At 32.9% G+C, this 19,585-nt stretch overlaps 1 protein-coding gene across 16 annotated transcripts in view; it reads left to right on the forward strand.

The window, feature by feature from the left end:
• Positions 1-19,585, forward strand: part of GPHN (gephyrin) — a 621,731-nt gene that overhangs the window by 292,378 nt on the left and 309,768 nt on the right. For all 16 annotated transcript variants that reach the window (XR_007475727.1, XM_049706378.1, XM_049706375.1 and 13 more), the window contains one exon: positions 14,378-14,472. Coding sequence is in view for 15 of the 16 variants with exons in the window: in XM_049706378.1 (XP_049562335.1) it covers positions 14,378-14,472 (95 nt within the window). In the remaining variant the exon portion in view is untranslated. The remainder of the gene's footprint in view (positions 1-14,377; positions 14,473-19,585) is intronic.

Consider the following 19,585-nt stretch of genomic DNA (forward strand, 5'->3'; position numbering starts at 1 on the left):
TAGTAGTGCTTAGTTGTCTTTAAATTCATTCGAAACAGTTTTGTTAGATTGTATTGTGACAGCTGTCATATCAGCGTGCATAAAATAAAAAAAAATCAAAATTGGTAAATTTTTGTGTAGCCATTTTAATATTGAAGATGGAAGAAAAACAACATTTTTGGCATATTATGTTTTATTATTTCAAGAAAGGTAAAAACGCAACTGAAACGCAAAAAAGATCTGTGCAGTGTATGGAGAAGATGCTGTGACTGATTGAAGTTGTCAGAAGAGGTTTGCAAAGTTTACTGCTGGAGATTTCTCACTGGACGATGCTCCACAGTCGGGTAGACCAGTTGAAGTTGATAGCAATCAAATCGAGACATTAATTGAGAACAATCATTATACCCCACTTGGGAGATAGCCAACATACTCAAAATATCCAGATCAAGCGCTGAAAATCATTTCCACCAACTTGGTTGTGTTAATCGCTTTGATGTTTGGGTTCCACATAAGTTAAGGGAAAAATAAACCTTCTTGACCGTATTTCCACATGCGATTCTCTGCTTAAACGTAACAAAAACATTCTGTTTAAAACAAATTGTGATGGGCGATGAAAGTGAATACTGCACAATAATGTGGAATAGAAGAGATCATGGGGCAAGCGAACTGAACCACTACCAACCACACCAAAGACCAATCTTCATCCAAAGAAGGTGATGTTGTGTGTATGGTGGGATTGGAAGGGAGTCCTCTATTATGAGCTCCTTCTGGAAAACCAAATGATTAATTCCAACAGGTACTGCTCCCAATTAGACCAACTGAAAGTAGCACTGGATGAAAAGCTTCCAGAATTAGTCAACAGAAAACACATAATCTTCCATCAGGATAACACAAGACCACATGTTCTTTGATGACCAGGCAAAAACTGTTACAGCTTGGCTGGGAAGTTCTGATTCATCTGCCATATTCACCAGACATTGCACCTTCAGATTTCCATTTATTTCGGTCTTTAGAAAATTCTGTTAATGAAAAAAGTTTCAATTCCCTGGAAGACTGTAAGAGGTGCCTGGAAAAGTTCTTTGCTCAAAAAAGATAAAAAGTTTGAGGAATATGGAATTATGAAGTTGCCTGAAAAATGGCAGAAGGTAGTGGAACAAAACAGTGAGAACATTGTTCAATAAAGTTCTTGGTGAAAATGAAAATGTGTCTTTTTAGTTTTACTTTAAAGCCGAAGGAACTTTTTGGCCAACCCAATACTTAAAAGGTGAAAACATAACAAGAGACCATCATTTATGAATGAGCAAATGGGGAGAAAATGGGACTCTTAGCAATAAGAAAACATAAGTTAAAAACTTTAAGTATAAGAACAGAGAAAACAGCAGATTGGACCAGTAGAAGAGAGAATTAGCATACTGAATTATGTACCTGAGGAAATTACCTCATTTGGAAACAATTACATAGAGTGATGATGTAATGGAAAAAAGAGAGACATAGGTTATGGAGAATGAAATGAGTAGGTCCAAGATATATTATTATATCAAAGCCCCAAAAGAAGGGAATGGAGGAAAGGCAATGATTAAAGAGATGATGGCTGTAAATTTTATAGAACTGATGGAAAAACATGAATCCACTGATCCTAAAGGAATAGTGTATCTCAAGAAGGATAAATAAAATAAATTGATGCCTAAACACATAAAAGTAAAACTTTAGAACCAAAATAACTGAGAAGATTTTAAAAGTTGTCAGAGAGAAAGGACAGATCACTTATATAGGAATGACAGCAGGCTTTTAAACAACATTGGAATAAAATAGATAATAGAATAATATCTTAAAAGTATTAAAGAAGTTATACTGGAAATTATTTTGTACAGGGTTTCATTTTTTGACATACATGTGTGAAGTGTTTATTTTGAGGTTCACAATATACTACAAAAACTTGTTCTGAAATTTTGGATAGAGAGCAGTTAGACCATATTCATTAGGTCAGGACAACAATATTATCATAGGATACCATGTACCTATTACATAGGATACCATGTACCTGTTACATTTGTGGTTTGTATTAAAAGTTACAAAATGTTTTCCTGAATGAAGATATCTTAGGTGCTTCAAACTTAGTAATCATGTTTGACTTTCTTTACTAATATTAAAATGAAACAGTTATATTTCACAACTGAATTAAATATCTAAATATTATATTATTTTCTCTTCCTAATATAATATTTAATACTTTCTATTTTTCTACTGCTACCTGCCTTCTCACTTTGATGTTTTGAGGAACAATTTTTAAAAATCTTCCATCATGTTATTACTTATATGGGGAATGTAAAAAATACAGCACACTAGTGAATATAACAAAAAAGAAGCAGACTCAGAGATATAGAGAACAAACTAGTGGTTACCAATGGGGAGGGCGGAGGAGGAAGGGGCAAAATAGGAGTAGGGGACTAAGAGGTACAAACTATTATGTATAAAAAATAAGCTACAAGGACGTATTGTACCATACAGGGAATATAACCAACTTTTTATAATAACTATAAATGGAGTATAACTTTTAAAAATTGTGAATTGCTCTATTATACACCTGTAACTTATATAATATTGTACATCAACTGTACTTTAATAAAACAGGAAGGGAGGGAGGGAGGGAAGAAGGAAGGAAGAAATGAAGGAAGAGAGGGAGGAAAAAAGAAAGGAAGAAAGGAAGGAAAGAAATACAGGACTCCCAGTTAAATCTGAATTTCAGATAAATAGGTATGTTTTTAGCATACATATGCCCATTCAATATTTAGGGAGTACTTAAGCTAAAAATTATTCACTATTTATATGAAATTCAAATTTAAATGGATATCCTGTGTTTTATTTGATATCCCTAAAAAAATAAATAAAACTCTTCCATCATGTAATAAAAATAGTATATTTTAAATAGTAAAAATAATATATTAAAAGCTATGCTTCTCCCACATTGTAATTTTGCTTCTCACTTATAATAATTTTACTGTTTTATTTAATTGGTAAACTTTGAAAAATCTTGAGAGCAATCCATAGAATGATCTTAATATGCCAGCATTGAAAACTCACTGATTTTTGAGACTCATGTCAAAGTTATCCATAGTTAACCAAAAGCAGTTTCCCTTTATCTGTAAAGATTTATGCCCAGAATATATCATATTAGATTGAAAACAATATAGTGTCTCATATTTCTATGAAGTAGCATGTAAGTAATTTTGAGGTTACTTTTCAATTATGATAATGATTGTGTCATATCATTTGTCTCTTGCTTTATTTTTTTTGTATTTTTTATTGAAGTATACTTGATTTACAATGTTTCGGGTGTACAGCAAAGTGATTCAGTTATACTTACAGATATATATATCTATTCTTTTTCAAATTCCTTTCCTTTATAGGTTATTACAAGATACTGAATATAGCTCCCTGTGCCATACAATAGGTCCTTGTTGTTTATTTATTTTATATATAGTAGTGTGTATCTGTTAATCCCAGATTCCTAATTTATTCCTCGCCCTTTCTCCTTTGGTAACCATAAGTTTGTTTTCTATCAATATGTCTGTGAATCTATTTCTGTTTTGTAAATAAGTTCATTTGTATCATTTTTTTTAGATTCCAACGTGTGTGATATCGTGATATTTGTATTTATCTGATTTACTTAGTATGCTAATCTCTAGGTCTATCATGTTTCATTCTTTTTTATGGCAGATTAATATTTCATTATGCACACACACACATACCACATCTTTATCCATTCCTCTGTAGATGGACATTTAGGTTGCTTCCATGTCTTGGCTATTGTAAATAGTGCTGCCATGAACATTGGGGTGCATGTATTTCTTCAAATTAGAGTTTTTGTCTTTTCCGGATATATGCCCAGCAGTGTGTCCCTTGATTTAACTAGTCTTTATTGCTTTAAATATGCCCAGGAGTGTGTCCCTTGCTTTAAATAGTCTTTAATGTTTTGGATTTCTATTAATTACTATTTATTTAGCTTCCTAACCTACCTCTGCCAATGACACAAGAACAACTCAGACCTACCCTCCATTTTAATAAATAATTTTAAGAGTAAATCTACATTTTCCCTGATTGATTTAGGCCACATTTATTTTGAGATGCTGGAAATTAATACTATAATTTCATTCTTTTTTAATGATTCCTTCCAAGTTTAAACAACTGCTGTTTCTCTTTGATGTTTTCTTGTCATTGCTCCTGGAGATCAGAGACAGGTCAGAAAGATTAAGAATATTCCTTAAGTGCACCCATCATGTTGTAACATAAAAAGCTTTTAAAAAATAGAGAATTTGCAGAAGTGGTGGTATCTGAAAATTATTCACAGAAAATTCTAAAAAGTCTGATAACTTCTGGGAAACTTGTGTTCAAAAAAGAAAAAGAAGGAAAAAACAAAGACTCCTCTGGGAAACCAGGACACGACAGAATCTAATGTTGCCACTCTCCACATCCCCACCTATTTCTTTGTTTTCTTTCCTTTCTCTAGAGACAAACTTGGTTAGGTATAGACGTCTGCCCTTCCTATTACAGTATTGATTGAGCAAAATGTCAACTTCCATCTGCCCCAGTTAATGTTCCTACTTTGGGCACCTTCTACTCTTGGATACTTAATTTTTATTATGTGAAGAGAAGATCTGAGTTAACTCTTTTCATAATTACCTATCTGGTTACCAAATCTTTCAGGTTTGTTTTATAAACCTGAATTTTTTATATCCTTTGTTTGTTGATTCTTGTGTATTTGGTTTGGGCCTACCATATGCTGAGCTTCACTTAGGGGTACAATTAAGGGTACAGTTAGGGGTAAAGCATATAATTGGGCTAAAATGAACATCAAGGTAGCATTGAAAGAGGCAGTGTTGTAAATGAGCAGCCTCAGGAGTGTGTGTGTATATTCTTGTGTATGTTGTTTGCATGTTAGTAGAAATGGTCATTTCTACTCATTCTGACTAGGTGATGGGATTTGTTTAGTGGTGGTAGATAGAACCAATTTCTTCTTCCCCATTCCCACCAGCTGCCGTAATAAAGTCAACTATTCAGTTGCTTATAGCCCTAACCTAAAGAACTCAACTCCAGTTCTAAGACATGTACTTGTGTGTACACACACATATACATTATCCTCAGTTTTATGAAGTGTAATTGTTTTGTTCAAGGATGGACTCTATTCTGACTTCTAAATCTCAGACTTGAAGGCAACATAGGCTTTATTTGGATAGTGAACTGCCTTATTCTAAGCATCATAGTCTGGATGTTCTGAAAAGAGTTTGTGATCTTCAGAGCTTAAATTATAGATCCTGATTCTAAGATATCAGCTCTAAGTTCCATACCAAAAAAATATATTTGGTGTGTGTATACACAAGGGTATACACACACACACACACAAATATGTAAGTTACGATTCCATGGAAGAATCTCATAATTATAGAATAAAAATATTTCTTTTATCTTTCAAATTAGAGTGTATATAAGAGCTGTTATTTAACTTTTTAAGAAGTTTTTTTATCTTTTTTGCATTCCTACAGTTTTACCTTTTTCATTGGCGAAGGATAGCTGCAACTCTTTAGAATAGTTTTTAAAAATTGGGCCTCTCATTATTTTAAGTCCTTGTTAAGAGATTTTTCTTCCATTATAATAAAGGTAAAGATTTTCTTTCATCTGACTTATATGAATTTTATTTAATAAATAATGTGTTCTTGCTTTTATATGTCTTCCAGATTGTAACTCACTGAGTTATTTTTCATTCTTTTTTTTGAGAGACTCTTGCAAAGTAGATTTTTCTACTATAAAGTATAATGTTGTTGATTTTAAGTGATTATGATAAGACTCCTCTGTTTAGCATGAGCAGCAGAGCATTAACTTGAGTCAAACGTTGCCTCTTTGCGTTCCCCTATTTTACAACATCCTGGGTCCAAGTCCATTCTGACTTGTCAGGCTGATGTTGTTTTCACAGCCTTAATTTGTAATGTATGGTTGTTATGGAAATTTTAAAAATTATATAAACTTATTTGGCTTACCAATTTGAACAATTTATTTACCATAAGTAGTTATGGATACTTGCTTATATTTTTTCATCTTTGCTTACGTATGTAATTATGTAGCTGTTTTCTATTGGACTTAGGTGAAAGCATAAATGCAGGAGGTGCTGTTAGTTATTTTTCTTCAAAATATATTTATAATCGTCTCATTTTCTTTTCCCAGTTTACTTTGGAGGTTTTATGGTAATGTCCAAGGCTATATTCCTGGTCATTGGTATCTCCAAAACTGCTGTTTCTTGATAAATCTTCATTAAGTTTTCAAGATTATTGCTAGCATATTGCAATCTTCAGACATCTGGTAATTCACACACATTCAAAAACAAACGTACCCATAACTTCTATTCTGTACTGCTTCTGGTAGAACTATTCAGTTTTCACAATTGCTTTGACTGTAGTCCATTACAGCAACTTGTATGACATAAGTGACTTTAGACTTTTGTTTTAGTACAAATCATAGTATTCAACATTTGTTAAGCACTTACTACGTGTTAGGAATGATACTGAGCATTTTTATGTTCTGTCGCATTTAAGCAAAGTACAAAGATCCTTCCTGTGTCTGAATAGGGTGTAATACCTTGTAAACTGAAAACATATAATAGATTTAATGGATTAATTTCAGAATTGGAGTCTACAGGCCTAAGTTTTATTGATTTACTGTGTGGCTTTGCATTATTCATAGAATTTATTAGTGTGTCTATTTCTTCACTTACAAAAAGATAATAAAATATGTCTCCTCTGTATTATGTAATATAGGAATATGTTGTGTTTAAACACAGAATATCTATAGATGTTTTGTAAGAAAGGCTCCATAAATAAAACATTCTGATGTGAATATTTCTCCTATTATTAAATTATGTTGCTAAATAATAGTATTCATGTTTAGCTCTCCAGTGCAATAAGAGAAATAAGAGCTTTTTCACATTATAAATTTATGTTATATATAATGTTATCATACTAGCATTATAAATATGACATCCTTTTAGTTAACTAAAATTGCTTTATAGTGTTAACAATTTAGTTTTATAAGATGGATAACAAATATTATTACCCCTTTTTACAAATGGGAAACTGAGAGATGGATAAATTTCTGGAGGCATAAGAACAAAAGCTTATATTTATTTAATATGTGAATAATGAAGGACTATTAGGTTATAGATGACAAATAAAAAGCCTGATCATAAAGTGAGAGGTTAGTAGCTTTAAAATCCATCTTTAGATGAGCAAAACCGTAAGAGAACAAGTTATTTAATTCAAGCTACAGCATGTCATAGCCTCCAAATACTTAATGTGTATGGATTTTTCTCTCATCTTTACTATTGAAACTTCTACTAAGTTAAGCTTATCGCAAGACAACAGCAATATTGCATTTCTTTGCTTTTAGGAAGTACTGTACTCATTTCCATCTTTCCCAGTTGGCCTGTAATTTTAAAACTGAGGGTGGTATGAGAAGACAAAATGCAACACCTTATAATAATATTTAAAATAGGAATGAGCTGTTTTTGGTTTTTCTCTTTTCTTAGCAGTTCTTCCACTCACTCTGTTTCCTTTACCTCACCTATTTCTTCCTCTCACTTTTTCACATGTGTCTGTTTTGGTGAGAATCTAGTTTTGTCGCAAGAGAACTGCAGATGTGATAATTACGTGTTTCTAATGTGGATACTTCCTAAAGAGGCCACCAGTGAGAATTATTGTATCTTAAGGCAAAAGAGCAAAGTTTTAGATTTTCTAAAATCAATTGGCAGTGAGTCATTTGCAAATAGTATTTATAAGTCTAAAGTAGGAGCTTATTTCCTTTATTCTCAATTAAGATGTTTAAGAATGGCTTAAATTATGTTGTTATATGAACATTAAAAACTTACACTGCTTTTAGTAAACCAAGTAATTATGTGTGACCATCAATAGAGTGGAAATCCAATGTATAGATTTTTTTAGGTAGCTCTTATGTTTCTACTTATATTATACACCACTAACTACATTAAAAAAACAAAATTCCAAAGTAGCTGGAGTAAAGAAGCTGGGTTATACATTCACCAGTTAACTGAGCAGACAACAGCCTTTCAGTACAATTTCAAATTGGATCATCTTTCTACTTCATCTTTCTTCAGATTTGAGAACAGGATATATTTCCATATCTGTATATCAACTTTTGAAGAACATGAATGAATAACATTTTCTTCTCTATAGCTTAAAGGACATGTAACCAACAATCTACAATAAAGGAGAACTTTATTATTTTTCACATAGTGCCAAAAATGAATAAAAGTGTAATGCATATATAAAAATGCTAATAATCCATAGAAATACCACTATTTTCTCCCTTTTCCTGGAATGAGATATAAAATAGTACAATTTATAAGTAGACTATAAAGATAAGTGCTATTCTTGTGAGAATCTCTTATAAAAAATAATTCACTCATTTGAGTTCCCTGATTTTTTGTTTGATAATTTGACTACCAATATTTAGATAAATGAGGAAAATAATATGAAAAAGTACTCACTGGGTAAAGAAATTATAAAACTTTGGAGTACTCACTGCTATACATATACTCAACTTGGTTATTTAATAAGGGTTGAGATGAACAATGGAAACAGTAGGCTCTTCATTCAACATCTCATGCTCACTGCAGAGTACATGTTCGTTGAATGGAATGGACGATGAAATTGCCTGGAGTACTTAAATTTTTATTTTTATTTTTTTGTTTCTTTCTCTATAATTATACTGTCTCCTTTGATCTTTCATTATAACCAGATCTTACTTAAATATTGTACCACTTTAACTGAAAAACAAAATGGAGTATCTCCATTTTGAAAAGCTTTCTGCTTCTTCCAAGAGTGGAAAAAGATGTAAATATTTAAGAAGGCTAAAGCTCCAAGGAAGAGAAATACATTACCAGTGCATTCATAACTCTCAAATTAAACTGGAATAACTATTTTCATTACTTAGTTGCAGCTTCTTCTTTGTAGCAGTAGTTTTTAACCACTTAGTCACACTGTTACGATACAATGACATGATTAGTTGAAAGGTGTTTGTAATTAGTAATATAAAATTAACAAAATCTGTATATGAATGTTTTTAATCAAGTGGAATAAATTAAAGACTGCCCTTATAATACTGCGACTCTTACTTCCACTCTGCTCTGCTTCTTAAATGAGGAGAGAAAAGAGTAAATTTATAGCTGGTGTTCCTTGAACATCCCTATGAGTTAGTCATCTATGTAAATTTTATTCATCATGTATAGTCCTGAGAAAAAAATATATTAAAGATAGCTTCTCTGTACCATAGGATACATATAGAGACAAGATCTGAATTGTTTATTATAACCTTTTATTAAAGTGTAAAATAAAATTTATGTGTTTGAGTCAAGAAAATGTATTTGGCTGACGTTAATGGATAGAGTCAGGAAAGTTTGATTGGCTGGCATTAAACTGCCTATTTTTACCTAATTTATCTCCTCACTAGGTCTATATTTTGCTCTGATGAAGGATCCTCACATTTATTTCAATCTATTTTACAAAGTTGATTATAAGGTGATTATGAATATTAGAACAAGTTGTGTACATTATCATGAATCTACCTCATTCCTTCTATCTGCAGTCTGTTTTTCAAAGTGTAGTCCTCTGACCAGCATCACAAGCATAACCTGGAAACTTGTTAGATATGCAAAATTTGAGACCCTAGCCAGACATTCTGGATCAAAATCTCTGGGTATGCCCAGCAATCAGCATTTAACAAGGTTTCTAGGAGATCCTGATGCACACTAAAGTTTGAGAACCACTGCTGTAATCATATCCCACCTTGATAGCTTAACAAGGTTATTAGTACCCATTAGATACTGTTTCAAAGATAGTCTTTGTTATTTAAGATTATTTAATCAGCAGAGGGCACTGTAGTAGTTGTTAGGAGGAAATTGTATTAAATCTACATGGTCAAGTAACAAGCATGTAAATATTAATGCATACATTATACCTGTTAATAAAAATATGTCTATAAACATAAGTAAAAGCACTATACTAAGTGATTTTTCACCACCACCATGCATACAAGAAATTTCTGCACATTTACATTTAACTATTGTGTGTCCTGTGCATACTTAAATATCATTGACTTTTAGCAATAATGTTTTTTAAGGTAATTTTTCCTATGAAGGTTAAAAATGGACTTGAACTTCATTGACAATTTCCCTGGACTATAGAATCATTGTTTATGACACCCTTTTTTGCAACTTGAGTAGTCTTTGAAGCATCTTTCTGACTTTCATGTTATCTTCAAAGTGTCAAGGGTAAAAGAAAAAATCACAATAAGTGATTTTGCGTAGGAGATTGCAACCTTCAAAGTTTAGAAAGTATTTAGAAGTTAAAAATAAAATGTCTTATTTAAAGAGTATAGCTAAATCCAATTAAACCTCATTATTTTGGAAACTACTAGTCCAAAAAAGGTTATATCTGAAGTAAGAATATAAATTTCTACTATTGCTCAAGGAAAAACAGAAGTTGGTAATCAAATTTAATAATTTATTTAAAAAATGTGGGAAACGGAATGAAACTAAGAAAAAAGGATTTCAAACTTTTAATGGCATCTTTTTTTGCCATTGATTATGAATAGTCCATTGATAATGATTGCTTGTTACCTACTTGTTAACAAGTACTGATAACCTTCATTTATCTGTGCTTGTCATCCTAATGTATATGATTGAAGGAATAAAGCTACATTTGTTAAAACTACTCTTCTGTTTGGATTTTCTAGTAAGTTCGACAGATAGTTTTTTCTCATTTTATTCTAAACTAACTTTTATTCTCTTGCTCTTTGCCTTCTAGTTGAGCCTCTCCATTTACAGTTTACAGATGTTTTCACCCAGCTCTTGCCCTCCTGTCCATCTTCCAATTTCCATCTCGTTTGGCTGTTTCTTCCCTTTAGATACCATTATTTCAGTATTCTTCTTCCTGCCCCCAACTTGTCAATGTTCTTACATTTAGGTTCTTGCTCTCTGTTCTCTTTCCCCTCATCTTTGGTTCTCAACCACTGTTTCTAGGTTTGGTTTCTGGATTTTTGTATTATTTCTCTTCTTTAACTGGTATAATCAAAACTGCAAGGATGTAACAATTGGAAAGCAGAGGCATAGAGAAAATTGACATGTATTGAATACCTACTCTATGCTAGGTGATTTACTTACATCATTTAATTCTCACAAAATGTAGGTATGCTTTATTATTAGCTCCATTTTATTCATAAATACACTGAAGCTCAGAGAGATTAAATATTTTGTTCTAATTCACAGAGCTACTAAGTGACAAAGCCGGGTTTCAAGCCTATATGGGTTCATTTATTCACTCCTTTATTCAACAAATATTTATTGAGTGCACGTTCTGTATGTTGGACACTATGGTAGGTGCTTCAACAGATCCGGTCCTTACTCTCCAGACCTTAATTGTATGGTGGTATTGTCTGACTTCACAGATGGTGATCTTTTTGCTACACCAAACAGAAGAAGAGAAAATAGAAAGTAAATAGAATGGTTCTGATGTTTTATGGAAAAGATGTATTTGTTATAGATGTAAGAAAGACTATATTTGTGCATTATTTAGGAATATATAGCAAAAGGGTTGCTTTGTGTCTAGTCCTGGAGAGGGTCTCCCTCCTCACTCACCCCTGTCAACACCAATGCCTTGTAGTGGCATCACCACAATATATATTTTCCTCTTATGTTCTATGCTGTACAAGATTTATGTCTATAGGCCAACATTGTCTAGAAAGTCTTCAGAAAGAATTAACTGTCCTCCCTAAATTATGTTTGGAAAAAGATGAAGACCCCTGTGTAAGAATACATACATTCATTCATCCATCTATTATCCATATATTTACTAATACCCTAAAAAGTATTTAAGATGGTTTAGCCAAATACATAAAATATAACAGAACTTTTAATAAGATAAATATGGAAAATAGGGCAAGGAAAAATAAGATGAAATTGGGTTGTATTCAGTAAGCCTACTAAAAAATATTCATAAATTAGTCTCTCTTCTCAATGGTAACTTGATTCACAGTCATCATAATTTTAAAGACAAACTGGTATCACAGAAGTGTACCCCATTCCTAGTTGTAATACGTAAGAGGAAATTTCTCCTACAGGTCCTCCTAAAGAGGACCTCAGTACAGTGTGGTGAGCAATGTTCTCAAATACTCGCTAAAATAAATATGAGTTTCACTGAGCCATTTAATTGTATCCACCTGCATACCATAAAAGCAAAGTCCAGTAAAACAGTTCTTTTAAAAGTGGATGAGCCTTTTCAGGTAGATCACTGTGGTCTGGCTAAATCCGATGGTATATTTTAGAGGATCTCGAAAAATGAATGAATTACATTTCTTTTAGGTAATTCTCATATGTAATTTGTCAATTGAGTTTTTCATGTACTAGATAACAGTGAGTTTGCACACTCTTACAAGTTTTACTCACTACTGCAACATCATTGCATAGAATACCACCTAGTACATAGTAGGTGCTTAATAAGTATTTGTTGTATGGATGGATAAATGCTGTGCTTTGAAGTATGTAAGTGAAAGACTTCCTCTGTCACTTCTCTGTTGATATTTTCTTCCTTTGTCTTTAAATAACGTGTGCTACTATACTTTGGAGTATATCATCTTTATGTGGACCCTCAAATTCATTAAATGTCATGCATTGCTTAGGTGACTTTTTCAAACAGATAATGAAATAAATATTAACCCTATACAAAGAGCTGTTTTAAGATTGTTCTCAGTAACATCCCTTTGTTGATTTTTAGGGCTCTAAGATTTTAAGGTCCCTAAGAAGAAGTTGTAAACTTCAGTGAAGCAATTTTAACATGGAAATAGTGTTTCTTCTCAGGAGACCTCAAAATCATACCGGATTTATTAAATTTGGAAAACATGGGATAGATTATATATAACACTAGCTCAACAATTTTCAGCTATATATTGATATTTTAATGAAAGTAGTTAGCTCCCAAACTTAGAAATTTAAGTATGTCCTTTTCTCCTTCCTGTTGGCCCCTTATTTTTAAAGCAGGTTTTATTGAAAAGCTTTATGGTAGTGTTAATTTTCCTTTAAAATTTCTGACATTGTTCAATATTGCATTATGCTGGGATTCAGTGAACCAGTAGATTACATCAATTCCAGTAATCCTTTATTCTATATAATTATAAGGGATTAACTAATTTATATGCATCTTAAAAGTTTATTTATAACATCAACTGGCATGTAACACATACTTGGTGCATTTTAACTGCTCTGCCCAGATTTCTTACTCTATGAAAATCTATTGAGCTATTATAACAATCTGAGGCTTCATTTTAAAGTTTAGGTTATTAGGCTAGATGAGATATTTACCAACCTAAATTTTGCCTAGAACAGTGATTTTTACTTAGGACGATCACTCGACTTCTAATGAAATATTGAACTATCAATCTTTCACTATATTTTTCCATAACTTACTTTTTATTTTGTCTTGCTTCTTACTTACTGTAATACTTTATTTTGCAAGCTTTCTTCCTGTGTTGCTCCCAGTTATTGTAACCTGCTACATATGTAGAAAGAGGATTAGAAATGGATTAAATCATGTGTTTCACTCCCAACTTTAGCCTAAAACATATCTTTACCATCACATTATGATAAATATATGCCTATTTTCATTGACCTTTAGAAAATGAAATTTTCTTGCCTCCTTCAGTACCTTATTCGAGGTTTAACCACACTTGTCTTAAGAATGCCCTATCTTAAAAGTTCTATTATATAGTTAAAGCCTATCACTTCATTAATTCTTTTTTAAAAACAATCAGTTCATTTATATCGAAGATATGGAAATGGTAAATCTAGAGTTTTTCTTCTACCCAATTTATGGGGAAAGTTGACTTGATGATTTCTTGAGTTCCATTTATTATATCATAAAATCATAGAGCTAGGAGAGATACAAGGTGATCTTGGGTTTTTACGGACTAATTATTTCAAGAGTAATAGACAAAGAAAACTACCCAGATTTTTTATTCTGTGAAAATCTATTGAGCTCTTATAGCAATCTGAGGCTTAATTTTAAAATACAGGTTATTAGGCAAGATGAAATTTCTATTAAATACTTCTGAATTGTAAGGGATAAGAAAGGTCTGCTAATGTAAAAGCTCCCTTGATGTTCTGGTCCTCAGCTTTTATTCAGTGGTCCCAAAGAATTGAGTCTTGGTGCCTTAAAAAAATATTTGGAGAACTACTAAGTATGGTTTATAGATAGCATGATTTATAATTAAGTTAATTTTACTACTCTGCCTTCCTTATTTTTGGTTAATTTCACTCAGTCTGCTATTTAATCTTTAATTACAGGCCACAAAAGAAGTAATAGAACGGGAAGCGCCAGGGATGGCCCTGGCAATGCTGATGGGATCACTTAATGTTACACCTCTGGGCATGCTCTCTAGGTAAGAAAGTCACCAACATGTTGCAAAGAAAATTAATTCCATACCACTAATCACTACAATAGACTGATAAACCTAAGAAACTCCAGTCATACCACTTAATTTTGCCCCCCTTATTTCCCAGAGTTATGAGTCTCAGTATCCTGTCTAGTTAAATATTGGCCACAGTTTCTTTCAAGTTCTTTTTTTGTTTGTTTGTTTTTGCATATTGTGTTGAAACTTTTAGAAAATATTGTATTACTGCTAAAAGTTATCAATTATAACCCCAAGAAGAGTCCAGTTTATTGATGTAAAATATTCTTTTTTTGTGTGATTATAATCATCAATTAATTTCCCTTAGTTGTCATTAAATACTAATTTAGTAAAACTAAGAAGTAGAGTCTTTTTTAATAAGTTTTTACAAGTCAGTTTATAAATAGGCATGTTGATGTGTGGTCATGAAAAGAAGCTCAATCAATAATATATTACTAGTATATTAAATTAGTGTATTTAAAACTATGCCTTTGTTGACCTAGATGGTGACATCCATCCTCAATTTGATGGTTTAGTTACTTATTTGTTATTATTTTAGCAATTCTTAGATTAAAATCCCCTTTAATGAGAACAACATACATCACTTACGTTAAAGACAGAAATATCAACTTAGTGAGAATCTGTTGATTTAATGACCATTGATTAATACAGTTGATTTCAGAGCAATCTAGAAAATATACAGCAACTTTATAATTGCAGGGTTTCACAATCATTATTTATAGCCATTTATTGATCCTGTGTGCAATATGAATATAAAAGTAAATATATCTATTGAATGCATAGAATATGAGTTATAATGCTCTTTCTGTTACTTAGACTAAGTTTGTATGCCATAAATGTCAGCCACTTGAAGCACAGCTACAGGGAAATGTGAATGGGTCATTAGTTAACTGTATTTTCTTTCCTGTTACAAATACTATATTATAACATTTCATTTTAATAAGAGCAAAAAAAGAACTAAAGTAGCTTGATAGAGATTTTGAATTTAAAAGTCCATGCTGGTCTTTAATGAACTCACATTGATTCTTTTATGCTGTTCTTTTTTTTTTTTTTTTTGCGCGGTACGCGGGCCTCTCACTGTTGTGGCCTCTCCTGTTAAGGAGCACAGGGTCCGGACGCGCAGGCTCAGCGGCCATGGCTCACAGGGCCAGCCGCTCCGTGGCATGTGGTATCTTCCCGGACCGGGGCACGAACCCGTGTCCCCTGTATCGGCAGGCAGACTGTCAACCACTGCGGCACCAGGGAAGCCCTATGCTGTTCTTTTTTTAACCCTTACTTATATTACCTGACTGTAGGAGATCAAAGGTCACATTTGGTCTCTTTTCTCTATGGAATTAAGTAGTAGTCTTTGAACATAAAAGAACTCTTTCTTGGCATTCAAGGAATATAGTCAAGAAAGAATTAAACGTTACCTCTTGTTAATTATTTTATAATAAAAATCTAATTCAACAGACATAATAATACTCTATTTGCCAGGCCTTGCATTAACCATTAGGGATGTAAGTATGGAAAGAAAAGTAAGAAATGGTCCTTACCTTCAGGATCCCAGTTTATCTGGAGAACTTGTTCCTTACAACTGCTAAGGTAACTCTTTAAATTGAATATAGCTTTCTTGATCTAATATAGAAATAACACTTTTGCCTTATTGAAAGATTTTTCTGGATTAATTTCTCCTCTCCCTTCTGAATCCACATAATTACTGAGCAGTAGACTGCTGAGTGAATGGGAAATAAGTTAGCAAGAGCTGATTTTAAGTATTTTGAAATAAGTCCATCATCTTTAGGCTGAAGGCTTTGAAAACTAAAGTGTACACAGCGTAGTATACACAAGCAGATTCTATATACACATGGTATACACAGATTCTTCTGGCTTTTCTTTATGTTCATTACCTATTGAACTGAGAGTTTATTTACAAATTTGAAACAGAGATAGTAGTTGGCATGAGCTATGGAAAAGGGAATTGTGGACTATTTCCCTTAATGTTTATTTTTTGGTGCTTTTCAAATCGTTTAAAAAAAATGTTAAACAGCCATGATTAGATTGATGCTTCCTTTGTTTAGCATTTTTACCTTGTATCTACTTGGGGCTTTGTACATGCTTATATTATAACACGTGCTATATTGTAATTATTTACTTTCTTGTCTGTTTTACCTAATTTGTATAAAATCCAAATTTGTATTAAGAACAGCAGCTTTATCTTATTCATTTTATATCCTCAGCCCCAAAACAATTTCTGACACATAGTAGGTACTCAAAAAAATGTTTCTTGTTATGGTTCCTATTGATAACTCAGTGTTTCATCCTAGCTGTAATAGAATTTTTTTTCAAGGTTAAGTAATGCATCAAGTTGGTGCCTTGCCTTCCTATTTTTATCTCTAGAGAGCAGCATTAAATAAAAATAATTTTTTTAATTACTACATCTGTTTAAATGGTTTTCATCTGCTTGGTTAACTTAATATCTTCCAGTTTTCCAGTTTTTTTTGTACAAGTAAGTTGGAAGATTGCATCAAGTAAAGGTTAAGAGTGTCATCTCTGAACTCGGACTGCTTGGGTTCTATTCTTGTTCTGTTACTAGTTAAAACATCGTTTTTTTCTCATCTCTATAATGAGGATGTTAGTAGTACCAGCCTTCTTGCATTAAGTAAACTAGCCCGCTTAAGTGCCCAGAACAGTTGATTCATAGTAAGTTTAAGTGTTGATCACTGTTGTGTTGTTATTTGTTCAGAATTCTAGTTCTTAGAGCAAGTCTGCTGGCAGAACCTTTTAATGCTTTCCTTCATCTGGAAATGTCTTTATCTTACCTTTATTTCTGAAGGATATTTTCACTAGATATAGAATTATGGATTGACAATTCTTTCCTTTCAGCATTTAAAAAAATGTTATTCTATTCTCTTCTGGCTCCATGGTTCCTGTGGAGAAATCCACAGTCTTTTGAATTGATATTCCCTTATATGTATGATTTTTTTCTCTGGATGCTTTGAAGATATTTTTTCTTTATTTTTGATTTCAACAATTTGATTATTATGTATCTGGGTGTGGTTTTCTTTGAGTTTATCCCTTTGGGTTAAAGGAGCTTCTTGAATCTGTAAACTTATGTCTTTAACCAAATTTGGGAAATCTTTAGCTATTTTTCAGACTTTTCTTTTTCTGCACCAATCTCTTTCTCATTTTCTTCTGGTACTTTTGTGATATGGATTATACATCTTTTGATAACATGTCACAGGTTTCTGATGTTCACTTTTTTTATTCATTTTTACTCTATTCTTCAGATTGTTTTTATTAATCTATCTTCAAGTTCACTGACATTTTTCCTCTTTCATCTTTATTTTGCCTTTGAGCCTATCTAGTGAATTTTTAAAAATATTTGTTTACTTATTTATTTATTTGACTCTGTTGGGTCTTAGTTGCAGCATGCCGGATCTTCACTGAGGCATACAGGATCTTTCATTGCTACACATGGGTTCTTCATGGTGGCTCACGGGCTTCTCTCTAGCTGTGGTGTGTGGGTTTTCTCTTCTCTAGTTGTGATGTGGGCTCCAGAGCACGTGGGCTCTGTAGTTTGCGGCACGCCGGCTCTCTCACTGAGGCGCGCGAGCTCAGTAGTTGTGGCACATGGGCTTAGTTGCCCAGCGGCATGTGGGATCTTAATTCCCCGACCAGGGATCAAACCCGCGTCCCCTGCATTGGAAGGCAGATTCTTTACCACTGGACCACCAGGGAGGTCCCTCCAGTGCATTTTAAAATTACAGATACAGTATTTTTTCAGTTCTAAAATTTCTATTCCGCTGCTTTTTTATGGTTCTATTTCTTTGCTAAGAATTTTTATCTTTCCATTTATTTCAAAAGGAGAATGGTTATAATAGCTGCTTAATATTATTTTTCTAACAATTCCAGTGTCTGAATCACCTTGGAGTTAACATCTGTTGATTTTTTCTGTGAGAAGTGCTCAGATTTTCCTGATTCTTTTCTGTGTTGAGTAATTTTGGATTGTACCCTGGACATTTTGAGTATTATCTTTTAAGACTCTGGACTCTGTTAAAATCCTCTGGAGAGAGTTAGTTAGTTAGTTAGTTAATTTGTTTCAGGAATCAAGCTGATTGGATTCAGATTGAAAATTCTGTCTCACCTTATGTGGATAGTGATTCAGCCTTTGCTATACTGTCTGGGTCTGCCCAGCACATGAACTATTCAGGAGTTAGCCTGAGATGTGGGCAGTGGAGTATATTTTACTTATGTTTTTAAAAGCCTTTCTTATAATTCTTTGAGTTTGTTACATGTGCTTAGCTCAGGAGTGAGCCTGGAACTTGTGTCAGTTCATTCGCAGAATTAAGGAATCCGCCTTCTCCAACTCTCTCCTCTCCAAGAATTTCCCTACACTCTTCACTTCCCAGTTAATACTCTATAAGAAATAGCTTCTGGCTAAAGGAACTGGAAATAGATGATATTTCTTGTAGAGTATTAATCCCCTGTGCTATTATGCAATTCCGCACAATTGGAACACCTTCAGGGCAAAGGCAAAAGAAAAGGAAAAAAAAAAAAAATAACAGAACTTCCTCTCACCCAAACTTTTACACTTTAGCCAGAGAGATAGGTCTTCTCACCGGGTTCTAGTGCTTGCACCATCACAATCGCAGTAGTACAGCTCTATAACTGGAATTAGCCCCCTTAAGGGTTATTGACTCAAGTTCTGACTTCAGTCCCCAGTTTGCCTGCTATTGTTTATGTTCAGAGTTCTCAGGTAGTCATTCTTTGATTTTCTGTTCTCAATAAGTAGGAGACAGAGCCATAGTTAAGGTTCTACAATGTTGGTCAACACCAACAGAAAAAGAGCTCTATTTTAAAAATCAGATCCCTGAGTTTATATCCTAGCATTTACTAGCATTTACTATCTATGTGACCTTGGGAAATTTACTCAGCTAGGTTTAGCACTTCCAGTCCCAGGAGCTAATTGAACTGCCCACAGAAATTCAGCATATAAGCTCCCTAAATCTGTAATTTATGCCCCACTCACTTTTTAAAGAGATCAAATACTTTTTTTTCTAAGCATCATTGACAGTAATAGAGCAACCACTGTGGTTACACA

Source organism: Orcinus orca, chromosome 2, assembly GCF_937001465.1.
Source record: "Orcinus orca chromosome 2, mOrcOrc1.1, whole genome shotgun sequence".
Taxonomy (NCBI): Eukaryota; Metazoa; Chordata; class Mammalia; order Artiodactyla; family Delphinidae; genus Orcinus; species Orcinus orca.